This window comes from Epinephelus moara, chromosome 2, assembly GCF_006386435.1.
Source record: "Epinephelus moara isolate mb chromosome 2, YSFRI_EMoa_1.0, whole genome shotgun sequence".
Taxonomy (NCBI): Eukaryota; Metazoa; Chordata; class Actinopteri; order Perciformes; family Serranidae; genus Epinephelus; species Epinephelus moara.
The window spans coordinates 5,144,450-5,159,196 of record NC_065507.1 but is presented as its reverse complement, the minus strand read 5'-3'; the positions used below and the strand labels follow the sequence as shown (position 1 = coordinate 5,159,196).

The window sequence follows — 14,747 nt, the reverse complement described above, 5'->3', positions numbered from 1 at the left end:
GGTCTTCTGCTGCTGTAGCCCATCTGCTTCAAGGTTGGACAAGGTGTTGTTGCTTCAGAGATGGTCTTCTGCACACCTTGGTTGGAACCAGTGCTTATTTGACTTCCTGTTGCCTTTCTATCATCTTGAACCAGTCTGGCCATTCTCCTCTGACCTCTGGCATCAACAAGGCATTTTGGCTCACTGGATATTTTCTCTTTTCGTTTTTACAATTATGTATTAAGAATATATCGTTTAGCGCTGCCTTAATTACCACCAGAGGAATGATAACATGGCCTCAGTGCTTATGATTCAGTTACTAACTTTCTGGTGCACAAGTACATGTACAATATAGTACAAAATGCTGATACTCTCTGTGTGACGATAATATTCACAATTACCATAAAGTAACCAGACACCCAATAAGTTTGTTATTTCAGTGTATTAACAAACTGTTAAGAATAAGAAATGAACGTTGGAGCTCAGAGGAGAGTATCCGGTAACGTTACTTACGTTACCGCACCGACCTGACCTCGGTAAATCCATTGGCCGCTGCCTAACGAGCTCCTTCACAGAAAAAAAAACTGTTTTAAATCCATAGATCGATGCCAAAAAACTATAATGTCCAAGGATGAGTCTCACAGTGTTGTGTTGTCCTCTCTTGATCCGCCGACAGACGTAATCTCAACTGCTAAGCTAGCTAACGGCTAGCGAGCTACAGTCCACACTGGCTAAAAGCAGCCAAAGTAGCTAGCTCGATGCTAACGGGCTAATCCGTCCTCACAGCTCGGCCCAAACGTTTTTTTTTTACTGCCATTCACCGTCACTGAACAAAGCCCCACACTCTGCATGCTCCCGTGTTCACAGTCACCTCTGATCGGCTCAATATTTAGTCCTTTTTCCTGCTAACTGCTAGCTACTCTCCTCCATGACTCCTCTCTCCAGGGTTGCCAGGTCTGACCCTTTTCTTCTTCTACGCCGCCATGAGCTAATTACCACCACTTCAACTTGACCTTTGCTCAGTAAAACAAAAGGCTGTGAATTATTATTTTCCGTAGGCCTTTTCAAATTTAAAAGGAAACGTTATTTATACATGCATAAATCAATCAATCAATGAAATAACAGTACTACACAATGCAAACACCAGTGCATGGTCTTAGACCAGTGTGTTCACATAGGTAGGCTACAGCTTCTTTATTTAAAAAAAGGGTCAGGTAGGGCTGTAGTGAATACCAGTTTTGGAACAATGAAGCGTCAGTGACAAAAACTATAAGGTCTTATATTGTAGTAATGAGATAAGGTGTCTTTTTTTATTCAGTGAATGCAATGTGGTTCATTCACCGGCCCCTGGCCCACTGTCATTCTAGCCTCGCGCCACCAGGCCTGGTTTCTATTCACTCTGAATTTTGTCTGGATTCTGGTTCCGGTCTAGAGAGCGGATCCGGAATTCACCAAATTCATCAAACTAAAAGTGTTCACCAAAGTAAAACTTTAAATTCTGGCGCACCATCGATTTGGGGTGATGAGGGCTGTAAGAAAATCGATTAACTTAGTGTCTTGGTGTCTTGGTGTCTTTTCTTGTAAATTATATTCTTTAAATTAAAAAGTTTCACCGCATTTTTATTAGCTTGGTGCTTTTATTTTGACGGAAAGGCGCATCCATCGAATTCCGGATCCTGTCTCTCTCGCCCTGGTTCCGGTTCCTTACCAAAACAGCCACTAACGGCCCCAGACTACTGTCATTCTGTAAAAGTGGCCTCTGAGCAAATTAAGTTGAGTATCCCTGCACTAGCACTGTCATCACTTCATCATACCACCAACATGTACCACTGAGCGCCACAGGAAATCATTCCTGCCTGTGGCCATCAAACTGTACAACTCCTCCCTCTGAGTGGCCCATAGACTATTTCACCCACTGTCAACATGTGCACTATGAACTTAATTTAATGCAATGCAATAATACAATAACCCTATTTTACCTTTACTGTATATATTCTGTTTGTTATCTATGTTTGCCACTGTGTCTGTGTATATTTGATTTAGGTTACTATATATATTTTTGTAAATAATCTTGTTTGATTTCTTATATTTTCACTTCGAATTGCCCGGTACGGTATATCTTTCTACTCTTGTAAGGAGCACCTATAACGGCAACAATTTCCCCCCGGGGATCAATAAAGTATCTCTGATTCTGATTCTGATCATTATATCCTGTTAGACATCTGTGTAAAACTTTGTCATAATTAGTGTAAGAATTCTTGAGTTATGGCCAAAAACATGTTTTGTGAGGTCACAGTGACCTTCAACCTTCTACCGCCAACTTCTAATCAGTTCATTTCTGAAATTTGAGAGAACTCTCTCAAGGCCTTTGTGAGATATTGCATTGACAAGAATAAGATGGATGTAAGGTCACAGTGACCTTGACCTTTGACCCAAGTCCAAGTGAACATTAATGCCAGATTTGAACAAATTACTTGAAGGCTTTCTTAAGATATCGGGTTCAAGAGAACGAGACACATAACACCAGAGTGGGACGTCGGTGACTTAGTTTTAGAGCAGGCGCCTCATGTACAAGGCCGTTGCCGCAGCGGCCCAGGTTCGACTCCAGCCTGTGGCCCTTTGCTGCATGTCACCCCCCCCCCACCAAAACACTTGTCTGTCCTATACATTAAAGGCTAAAAAGCCCCAAAAAATATCTTTAAAAAAAAAAACCCATAACATCAGAGTGACCTTGACCTTTGACCTATGACCTTCCAATTTGAATCAGGTTATTGTTAAGATCAATTGGATGTTTGTGCCAAATTGAAGGATTTAAGTGTTCTTGAGATATTGCTTCACAAGAATGAGACGAACACGCGTTCACAGTGGCCTTGACATTTTTACCACCAAAATCTTATCAATTCATCCTTGAGTCCAAGTGGACGTTTGTGCCAAATTTGAAAACATTCTCCCAAATATCATGCTCACAGGCAAAGAACAGATGAAGGAACGTATGAACAGATGGACAACCAGAAAATGTAATGCTTATGGCCACAGCTAACGTCGGCACGGAGGCTTAAAAAAGGAGTATGTACTGTCAGGGTCTATCTCTGCCTCTGTCTTTTGTCATATTAAACTTTTAATTAATTTAATTGAACTCAATCCAATGCTAAATGCCATTAAAACGTAAAACAAGCCACAGGACACATCGTTATTCAAATTTCTTCACTACTTAACAGAATAAATAATGTTCTTGAGATATCATGTTCATGAGAGTGGGACAGACAACCCCAAAACGCCAGCGCAGAGGTATAAAAACATTCTTATTTTAACTGGAGTACAAAAACCTTCTGGTATGATCTAATATCAGAGACAGAAAAGCTTTCACTGGTCAGCTGTGTTTTACTCCTCTCATTCTGGATACGCTCACAAATCAAAACCAAAAGAAGGATGTAAAGTTTTATTGGATTTGAACTCCTTTACAGTGTCTGCAGCGTCGGTGCAACCCAGATGGATAGATACATGTAGTAACTGTGCACCTGCTGTTTGGTGATGTTATTGCTATGGAGAAAATAATATTTCATGTTCAATCAGAACAAATGAACACTGTCACAAATCATACAATGGCATGTTATTTGCTTTCCCTCCCGAGTATTCAAAATATGAAATTACTGGAGCTGTTTAAAAATGACAACTGCTTTTCTCTTTTTTATAATTCAATGCTTTACAAACACAACGACATTCAAAACTAAAATAAAACATACAGGAAGCCGAGAGACACGTCTTAAATTACAAATCAACAAATACAGATTTTAAAAGAAGTAACTTTAAGTTAATTGCTGTACACGTTTGGTGATATGTTCAGACAATAAATAAAGACTACAGGAACAACATGGCTTCTTCCTCTCTGGTTCTCTCACACCACTCTCCTCTTCTGGTCTTAATGCAACGTGTGCTGCTCCAGTACGTCGTCTGATGAAAATGACATTTAGCTCCAAATAGAAAACCTTCCACATTTCTGCAGTAGCAGTGTTTCTTCCCAACACCTGCAAAGCATTTGCAAGATTCGCACAGCAATACATTTAAAGATGTTACTGCTGATCAGAGAAACAGGAATGTGTTGAGGTGGTTGTTTCTGTTCTCACAAGATGGACGACACAGACGTAGGCGTTAAATCTACTTTTTGATGTCCCAGGAAAATAATATGTTGATCATGATGTTTTAGAAGTGGTGCATTTTTTTCCTGAATAAAGTTAGATATGAGGCAAATGATTCCCAGGGAAGATTTCCAGAAGAGCCGATTAGGACCGAATCACATTGTGCTGCAGTCAGTGGAGAAATGTTTGTTCACTTAGCTTTCATTCTGCTATCTGCAGCTCCCTTTCTACTTACAAGTGAAATGTCAAGTGCTCAGAATGCTCTTTAGATTTATAGTTGTTATACATTTTGAAAATATGAACAGACGTGTTTGAACAGACCGTTTTTGAAGTGTTTAGATCCAGTATTGTTTACAACCATGTTTACTTAAGTCCCAAGGAATAGCGCCAAACTTTGAAGCCAATTTTCGTAGTGGCCAAAAGTGGAATTACACCGTCATGTGACACCATGGGGCCCAAAATACTTTTCCCATAGAGTGTGCCAGTAAACCCGGAACTCCGTTAGCGCTTTTAGCACTTCCGGTTCTCTCGTCTAAAAGTCAATACGTTTTTTGAATGGGATTTTGGTAAAATGCCTCAAATAAGGTCCGTGGTTAACAAAAGCTTCAGGTTTTGTTCTACGACATAAAACATGTCAGTAAATACCCTACTTGTGAATTTTGAAGCTTTTACGTGTTTTAAAAAAGGCGGTTGCTAACAAGTTGCTCAATACGACTACAAACCCTGTCGGGGACATTAAACGTCATCACCCCCGAACAGGCGAGAGTGCTGGCAGTCCGCCATTACAGCTTCTTATTTAGCTTAAACAGTCCGATTTCCCCATTATACAATGTTTTTAAAATAAAGCGGCCGAAATCAGTTGAAAGCTTAGTGGCGGTGACGTCAAGAGTCATGCGACCGTGGAGTAGTCATGTAGTCCGTTAAAGCCTAACGTTAGCTTTTTACTTCTGGCGATCGCATTTAAGCTTCAAATGCGGTATGAAAGGTGTTCATATGTGAAGATTATCTCGCTGAACAAAACCTGTAAGTATCATAAACTTGTGTTAGCCACAGAGCTTATTTTCTGACATAATCCAAAACACAATGCAAAAATCACATTCACTTTCTCTTCCAGGAACCAGCACGATCCTAAACTTCCGGGTTTTGACATCAGCCCTGGCACACTCTATTGACTTAGATTGTAAAAGACGCCTGTAAAGGGTTTTGCACAGACTCCACCAAAATTGTTGCAGGTCTAAAAATTAATACGACCTCATGTTGTGTCAATCATGTTTGCACACTGAGTCAGAAACTGTTCAATTTTCTGCGTTTTTCACATCTGTCAGAGCCTTCAGAGACGTTTGACCAGGAATCAGGAAAGAAAATGTGGCGGTTTCAATGATTTTCTACTAATTTAGCAACTTTTCCAGGCCTGGAAAATGAGATTGTGACATTCCATCACTTTTCCAGGTCTTCTCTGACTGTGGGAACCCTGCAAAAAAAGGTGGCCAACAAAATGGATTTTTAGGGCGAAATCTCACTGTGGACAAGTGAAACTTGAATTGAATGCTATAAGGGAATTATATTGAAACATAGAAGGGACTATATGACTATAGAAAATACCTGATGTCACAGACAAGACACATAATTGTCAGTTCTCCAAGCAACTAAATAACTCGAAAAGGCTCCAAATGTGACCCAGAACTGACGGGAGTCATGAATGAGGCTTTGATGAAATCTGTCTCATAATAAGTTCAAAACGTGCAACTTTTAAAAATGTCTTAATGAGCTACATGAGTGATGTGCATCAAACATCAGCCTGAGCAAACTCTCTCTTCCGCTTCTCCCTCTGCAGCTACGAGTGGGCAGTCAAGTCCATCAGGAGACATCACTTTAATTCCAACAGGCACTCACAACAACACAGTCACTCCATCAATGGAACAAGTTTCAAAGCTGCATATACGTATGTCTTAAATGCAGTTGACACCTGAGATACCGAGCATAAGTTCATGCATGCTGTTAATATTTTTGCTTGTAACATCTGAAAGACAGGTTTATAAATAAATAAAAATGAAACTGGAAGACTTTTTTTTTTTTCAAAATATGATTATTTACAGCTACTCTGAGGAAAACATTTAACAGACGCACACTAAAGATGTGCTGGACCAGAATCAAGAAGCTACGGTGTGATTGTCAATATTGCAGGTTGTGCTGTTATAGTTTTTACATGAAGAAGACACTGCTGCACTGGATGTGCTTCCAAAATTGAGACAACATGTGGGGCCACGTTATATGAGTAGCATCAGGAAGGTCCCTTATGAAGACTTGAAGCCTGCACTGATATGTTTCCTCTCAGCCACTGAAGAAGGGTGAAGCAGGGCAAATGATGGTGGACAGCAGTACTGTTACGATAAAACACTCTTTGTACGTATTCTCAACAGTCTCATTCAATTTTGGAAACTAAGCATAAACTGAAAAGCAAATTAGATGTTGTAGATACAAATTATGCAAACAGTTAACTAGCAACTAAAAGTCTATGGCCTCTCAAGAAACCCACTGAGGCTGTGATGTGCATTACACACCATAAAAAACAAATGCTGAGACCACTTTGTCATTAGGTTCTTTAGATTACTGGGGCCCTGTTCTTACCCAAATCAAAATGGTGTACACTCTTCTCTGTAAAAACGACTTGTTAACGCAGCATGTTATCTGTCTTACATGTTGAATGCTAAGATTTAGCATTTGAGATACGCTGGAACTACAGTGGCATGCTTAAGTTTGGGAACCCCTGGTCAAAGTTTTGTTTACTGCGAATAGTCAATTAAGTAGAAGATGAACTGATCTCCAAAAGGCATGAAGTTAAAGATGAAACATGCTTTCCAACATTTTAAGCAAGATCAGTGATTTTTTTTTTTGTGTTGTACAATTTTAGAGTGAAAAAAAATGAAAGGAGCACCATGTAAAAGTTTGGGCACCCCAAGACATTTGAGCTCTCAGACAGCTTTTCCCAGGGTCTCAGAGCTTAATGAGCTTGTCAGGGCTCTGGCTTGTTCACAGTCATCGTTAGGAAAGGCCAGGTGATGCTAATTTCAAAGGTTTATAAATACTCTGACTCCTGAAAGCTTGTCCCAACAATCAGCAGCCATGGGCTCCTCTAAACAGCTGCCTAGCACTCTGAAAACTAAAAGACCTGATGAAGACTAGAAGAAGATAGCAAAGTGTTTTCAGGGAGCTGTTTCCTCAGTTGGTCATGTCAGTAAGAAATGGCAGTTAACAGGAACTGTGGAGGTCAAGCTGAAAACTCTCTGAGAGAGCTGCTCGTAGGATTGTTAGAAAGGCAAATCAAACCTCTGTTTGACTGCAAAAGACCTGCAGGAAGATTTCTCAGACTCTGGAGTGGTGGTGCACTGTTCTACTGTGCAGACACACCTGGACAAATATGAGCTTCATGGAAGAGTCATCAGAAGAAAACCTTTCCTGTGTCCTCACCACAACATTCAGCGTCAGAAGTTTGCAAAGGAACATGTGAACAAGCCTGATGCTTTTTGGAAACAAGTCCTGTGGACTGATGAAGGTAAAACAGAACTTTGAGGTATGTTTGGAGAACAAACTGTTAAACACGGGGGTGGATGGATGATGCTTTGGGCTTGTGTTGCAGCCAGTGGCACGGGGAACATTTCACAGGTAGAGGGAAGAATGGATTCATTCTGGAAGCAAACATCACAGCATCTGTAAAAAAGCTGCAGATGAAGAGAGGATGGCTTCTACAACAGGACAATGATCCTAAACACACCTCCAAATCCACAATGGACGACCTCAAGAGGAGCCAGCTGAAGGTTTTGTCGAGACCCTCACAGTCCCCCGACCTAAACATCATTAAACATCTGTGGATAGAGCTCAAAGAGCAGAGCATGAAGACGGCCCAAGAATCTCACAGAGCTAGAAGCCTTTTGCAGGAAGAATGGGTGAAAATCCTCCAAACAAGAAGTGAAAGACTGAGCTGGATACACACAGTGTTTAGAAGCTGTGATACTTGCCAAAGGGGGCGCTATTGAGCACTGACCATGCAGGGTGCCCAAACTTTTGCTTAAAGCCCTTTTTCTTTTTTGTTATTTTGAAACTGTAAAAGATTGAAATTAAAAAGTAATCTTACTTAAAATATTGAAGGAATGTGTCATCTTTAACGTCATGCCTTTTGGAGATCAAATCATCTTTTACTTAATTCTTAACAGTAAACCAAATGTTGACCAGGGGTGCCCAAACTTTTGCACGCCTCGTTAATGTTGAACGTGAAGCTAGCTCAGTTTGGGCAAGTAAACCAATTGGAGTTTAGTTTGTATTCAGGAAACTTAAACTTTTTGTCTCAGTAAAAAACAGACAAATTTCAGTGAAAATGAACCAAACTGATGAGTTAAAATTAAAACCTGAGTCACCGTAGCTGAAAATACAGGTAGCTAAAACCTCCCAACTCCATCGCTTTTGCTTTTCATGGCATTCCTTCAGTGTCACACTACGTCTACTGTAACCCTGCGTTCTTCATGTGATACATTCATGTTGGTAGGAAATTATTTTTAACTGGTCACACACAGAGCACGCTGTTAAATGTGATAAAATGTGACTGGGATGATAACGTCCACACAGAAACCAGCTGGATCTCAGTGACAGCTCCCCCAACATAGTGCGGCTAACATCCACACTGCCCAAACTAACGTCTCCCTCATTCTTGCAAACAAACAAATAAACAAACAAAACAATGCAATGACATTTGAGAGTGTACATTTGCTAAATCATTGTTGAAACCAGCCTCAGAGGGGCGCCGTCAGTTCACCAACCACGCACCGGCTGGTACTCGGCTCCTCATCCTCAGACCGTCGCTGTGAAGCCGTCAGCTGTGTAAAGACGCTGAAGAGAGAAAGGTTCCAGTATTTTTAGGGCCACTGGTCTGAAACTTGTCGGTTCAGATCAGATGTCATTCTTGCAGAAGTGTCTCCCTCCAGTCAAAGGAGTGGTTTGGTCCATGTGTGAGGGGGAGGATGGGAGGGTCCACTAATTGCCACACCCCCGTGTCTCCCTGCTCCTCGCAGGAGCAGAAGCCCAGGTAGGGGATCTGAGGACCGAGCAGAAGAGTTAAATGTTAGACTGAGAAGAAACTGAACATGCTTTTTGGATGAGAGTAAATTCAGTGTTTCCCAGTGTTCCTGTCTGTCTTCCTCCCCCTGTTTAGTTTTGTCTGTGTGCTGGCGTGGGCTGGTCCCCCTCCCTGGTTTCCCTGGTTCCAGGCTCTGCTCACAATACTCACCTGCCTGCTGTCAGCTCATCGACCACTCACTGCCAGATCGTTGTTTAACCAAGTGGTAATAACCTCACGGCCAACTAAGACATTCTTAGTAACTTCTTCCTCATGTGTTTTTTCATGTTCAGGATCATCCCTCTCCTGCACACCACACCAGCTTCCTCTCAGCCTCCTCCACTCCATCCTACAGACCCCAGATCACGACCACTCTAATTTCTTGTGACAATAAACCTCTTCATCATCTCCATCCTGTGTCCTGCACTTAGGTTTCCCTTGTGCTCATAGCAATATGAAGCTGCACTGCTTGCGTCAGTGTCATACAACATGTTGCACTCTACAGCCATCTTGTGGCATAAACAATAACACTGTTTCATCATATGAAAATTACAGTTGAGAGTTCAATATTGTCTGATTTTCTAGGCGTTGATTTGCTTTTGTTAGTTTCCTATTTGGTGTGCATGTTAAATATTTCTATATTTGGCCATTACAATTCCATCACGGTGGAAAAGCCTCTGAAATTTTCGCTCATGGTCCATTGGAAAATATAACAAGTAGTGGGCTACTACTTGCTTACTACTATTATTCCTAAACTCACAGTACTACTGATACAACATGCACAGTCCTGCACGGGTCGATTTCTAAAAACCCACACCTGCCTGTACCCATAAAGCTCAGTACGCGAACAGACACATAACCCGTCATTATGTGTAAGTCAAAGCTGCACCTGTTAATAAAAGTCCCGCAACCTGACAGGATTCGACAGGATAGATAAATGACCTCAATGACCTCTTGCCTCCTCCCATATTTTGTTGATTGACTTTTGCAACAAATGTTTAAATTATTTCTTAAAGGGATAGTGCACCCAAAACTGAAAATTCAGCCATTATCTACTCACCCACATGCCGAGGGAGGCTGAGGTGAAGTTTTAGAGTCCTCACATCACTTGTGGAGATCCAAGGGGAGAGGAGGTAGCAACACAACTCCACCTAATGGAGGCTGACGGCGCCCCAGATTCAAACGTCCAAAAACACATAACTGAAACCACAAAATATCTCCATACTGCTTGTCCGTAGTGATCCAAGTGTCCCGAAGCCCCGACATAAAAAGTTGTTTGGAAAAACGTCATTTGAATTCTGTTTTTCTGTCGGGGCTTCTTGGACGTTTTAATCTGGGGCGCCGTCAGCCATTAGGTGTGCAGTTGTGCTGCTACCCACTCCCCCCTCGGATCTCCGTAAGTGTTGTGAGGACTCTAAAACAATTAAAATCTACTGAGTAGCTCACACGAGCCAAAAAAAAAAAAAAACATTCTGCAGATATTCATTTTGGATCATGGCTGAAAATACTGGAAAAAAACAGCAGATTTCTTCTGAGCCAGAAAAAGAACTTTGATCTAAAGAGGAAGTTTGGTCTGGTAGGAATCCACAAACAGCACAAACTCATTGTGAGTAGGCGAGAACATGCAGCTCCCTGGCTGCCTCCTTGTTCACCGAGCTGGAGTCAAAAAATGACAAGTATCCAAATATGCTTAAGATTCACTGAAAACATCTCTTTGATTTGTTTTTCCCTTTTCATTTATACGCACGATTCCTCACATCTCTGGAGTTTCATCAACCATGCGTTAGCACGATGGGCATGTGGAGAAGAACTGAGGAAACCAGATGGAAGTAATGAAGGATGGACAGGAAAGTGGGATGTATTATCGGAAAGAAAATCAGATGGACTAGATAAAAACAGACCTTTCGGACTACTTGGATGAAGTCCTTGGCGCTCTGTGGGCCGCGGCCCTGCAGCTGGCGTGTGCAGGCCTCTAAGGAAGAAGCGTGGGCTACAATCAGTACGTTGTTTCCTACGGAGAGTGGAAACCCAGGCAGGATGCAACATCAGCAGTGGACAAACACATGAGCACGTAAAACAACAGAGAAAAAGTTCACCCACACAGACTCGAAAACGTCTTCCAGACGCTCCAGGAGCTCTGCTGTGAGTCTTACCAGTGTTTTTGCAGTCGGACAGGATATCTTTGGTCACTTGGTAGCTCCGGCTCATGTAGTTCTCATACGACTCGGACACAGTGAGCTTGCTGACTGGGATCAGAGGTCTGTATGGACACACACAGGGTATGTTCAGGGTTCCCACACATTTTCATGGATAAAGTTTAAAAACTTTTCCAAGACTTTTTAAGACGCCCATTATTACATTTCCACTACCATTCACAACTTCTAACATGAACAGAACTGTACAACAATAATAATAATAATAATAATAGTAAATCTGTTTTATATAGCACTTTTCTAAATACTCAAAGACGCTTTACAAAAGAATAAGCACAGAAACAGGCAAACAAAGGACACTAAAACAAAACACTTAAAAGAGAAAGAGTGGGTGGAGGATGACGGGGGAGGATTTTTAGGTGCAGTAGCTGATCCTGAAGAGATGGGATTTAAGCTGACTCTTGAATGAGGGGAGTGTGTCAGAGTTCCGGATGGCCAGGGGCAGGGAGTTCCAGAGGGTAGGGGCGGCGATGGCGAATGCTCTGTCCCCCAGGGTACTTGGTCTTGGTGATGGGGGTGAGAAGGTTGGCATCGGTGGAGCGGAGTACAGTACACTTTACTCCTAATGTTAAAAGGTGGGCCACGGACACGGAGCAGTCGAGCTACCAAAGTGGGGGACTGACCACCGACAGTTCAGTCGACCTGCTGGTTAATTTATTTGTGGAAAAAAAAGCTCTGTACCCTTGAATTATCATGCTCTACTCTCAGAGCAGTTAAAACCAAAGTGTAAGCCCCTTTCCACCAAACACTTTCGGTATGGTGCCTTTAGAACCAAAAATAACCCTTCAGACGGTACCCTTCAGATGGTACCTAGACCCTCGGTCTGTGTGTTTTGCCTTGTTTGTCTCACCTGTACGTTGTGTCCACACTGAAGTGAGCTGCAGCCAGGTCAGTGGGAGGTATCCATGCAGGCAGGGAGTTCCCAGAAACCCACTTGGTCCATTCAAAAAGCCCCGGCTCCACTCGCACCTTCAGCTTCCCGTCCTGCTGCAGACCTGTTCACACAAACACAGCTCGTCTTTAAAGTCAAACAAAAACCACTGATCCTTGTGAGACCTCTGTTACATCCCTAGCACACTACATTCGATCAATGAGCTGGAGAATGATATTACCTTTCAGGATGTTCTGTGCAGTCTGAACACATCGCAGAGACGGAGAGCAGTACACAAAGTCTATCACTGTGTTACTCTCCAACAGGGCCTCACCTGAAACAGCACGATAAACACACATACACAGTTCATAAACACATGAAACATGACCCCTGACACCGGGCGTAGAGCATCACTTTGACCTGTATTGGTGACGTACCCACTAGTCGAGCCTGTGTGGATCCAAACACAGTGATAGGAGCGTCCATGTCGTAGTCTCTCTGTCCTCCCCACAGCGGCAAACTGGGAGGCATGTTCAGATTGGAACGTACATATCTACCTGCAGGACAACAAAAACACACATTCTCCAGTGAAGGCTGCTTTTTATTAAAGTGAAGAAGAAGGAAGGTATCGTTTTGACTTTTTCCTGTCGCCTACCTGTACCTTTGACTTCTCACCTTTACTGTCCGAGCAGAGGGAGAGCCAGTGTTTGCCAAAGACCACGTCCATCCTCTCACCGTGCCGACAGACAAAAAGTGTTCGCTTAGGCTGCCTGGAGTGACTGCCACTAATCCGCAGGACCTGCTGGAAATAAAAAGCATAAATTAATTGCTTTGTAAAAATGTGTTTACATAATAGCACATATGTTCAATCTAATAATTGAAAGATACATCATGGCATGAAGTTTAAAGGTCCAGTGTGCAGGATTTAGGGGGATATAAACCTTAGGTTTGCTCACACTTAAGTTTTAGTTTTTCATTAGCTGAGGTGTCGCACAGAACCTCTTAAAAGGTTTCCTTAATCGAAGAAAGACGTTAAGGCATTTACTGCACTGAAAGAGATTTTACAACAGTAAAATTCTGTTTCCATGGAGACAATTTGTTTGCTTGAACATGCGCTTGTGATAACCTGTTGTCATGCCTAAGTATTCTTTGACAAAGTCGGCCTGATAGTAAAAAAAAAAAGTGTCAGAAGATAAGACAAAAACCAAATTGGTTGGAGGAAGAAAAAAAATCAAACTTCTAGAGGAATTCAATAAAAGAAAGAACAAACTGAAAAGTACATTTGATCAAAAATACCAGCAAACATGAAGCAATGACTGTGGGAGGAAATTGCAAGGTTTGGACGGGAACTTCGTCGCAGTGTTCAGCAGACGGGTGAGGGCGTTTGAAACCTGGTGAGTGACGCAGCACACTGTTGACTTGTGTACATGAAATTCCTCGCCAATAAAAGATCCCGTTGCATAAAACGGGGCTAGAAGAGTGCAGCTTCGGAAAGTTGAGTGATCCAACATCAGGCGTTAGGACAAATCATAGATTGACCTCTAGACAAATCTATTGTGCAAAATCAATTGCTTGTCTTTAAGGGTGTCCATCAGGTCCTCCTCTTTTCGGGATGCCGTCATTTTCCTCATTTATCACCATAAACTCAGACATGTTACCATTAAGATGATGTCAGAGGTACCTTGTGTTTTTTTTCCTTACTTTGGTTGCTAAGGTCCTCTCTGCAACGGTTGAATGAACTTTAAGCAATTCCTTAAGTATAAGACCAAGATAAAGAGAAAAACTTAAGGAAACCTTAAGGAGAAGGCATGTTTTGTGCAACCGATTTTTTTAAAGGAAGACTTAACTTAGATTTAAAGGAAAATCTTCACTTAAGGTGCTTTGTGCAACCGGCACCTGGATCTAATGTTACTGGACAAAAAAGATGACCACTCATTAGCATGTGTTGGAATAGCTGCTCGCAACAGCATTACAAATACATATACGATTTGTAACATGGATAATTCGGCTCAAGGTAAAAACCTCCCGAAACGACTGGATCAGAAGATGTGCACACAACAGCATGTTGTGGGTGAGCTGCCGGTCTCTGAGATGCTGAACAGCATCAGAGTTACACTGATCTGTAACATGAAACTGCTTTATTCAGTGTTTTTAGTGGTCTGAATTGTCTCGTCTGTTTGTTTTGGAGAAGAAGAGACCTCTGTGGATAATTCAGCTCCCGATAAAAACCTCCTGAACAATGAACACTGAAGAAATTCTAACCAGGAGAAGTTTTAGCTGGTTGCAATCTGCAATTGACCTATGGCTAAGTCCCGCCCTCAAACGCGATGAGCCAATCACAGTGCGTATAGCCATTCCCATATACTTGGACATTCTCTGCCTGGACGTCCATTGAAATGCATTACAGAAAGTCAGTTTTGTTCGGTTTTATGAGCTTTTTC

At 42.0% G+C, this 14,747-nt stretch overlaps 1 protein-coding gene across 2 annotated transcripts in view; it reads right to left on the bottom strand.

The window, feature by feature from the left end:
* Positions 1-7,790: 7,790 nt before the first annotated feature.
* Positions 7,791-14,747, bottom strand: part of ubash3bb (ubiquitin associated and SH3 domain containing Bb) — a 61,347-nt gene continuing 54,390 nt past the window's right edge. The window contains exons 8-14 of one of the 2 annotated variants that reach the window (XM_050067007.1): positions 12,982-13,108; positions 12,744-12,863; positions 12,548-12,640; positions 12,286-12,430; positions 11,376-11,482; positions 11,124-11,233; positions 7,791-9,201 (exon numbers count right to left, since the gene is read on the bottom strand). In XM_050067007.1, coding sequence (XP_049922964.1) covers positions 9,064-9,201; positions 11,124-11,233; positions 11,376-11,482; positions 12,286-12,430; positions 12,548-12,640; positions 12,744-12,863; positions 12,982-13,108 — 840 coding nt within the window. In that variant the 3' untranslated portion in view covers positions 7,791-9,063. The remainder of the gene's footprint in view (positions 9,202-11,123; positions 11,234-11,375; positions 11,483-12,285; positions 12,431-12,547; positions 12,641-12,743; positions 12,864-12,981; positions 13,109-14,747) is intronic. The other variant, XM_050067013.1, reaches the window with a different exon arrangement.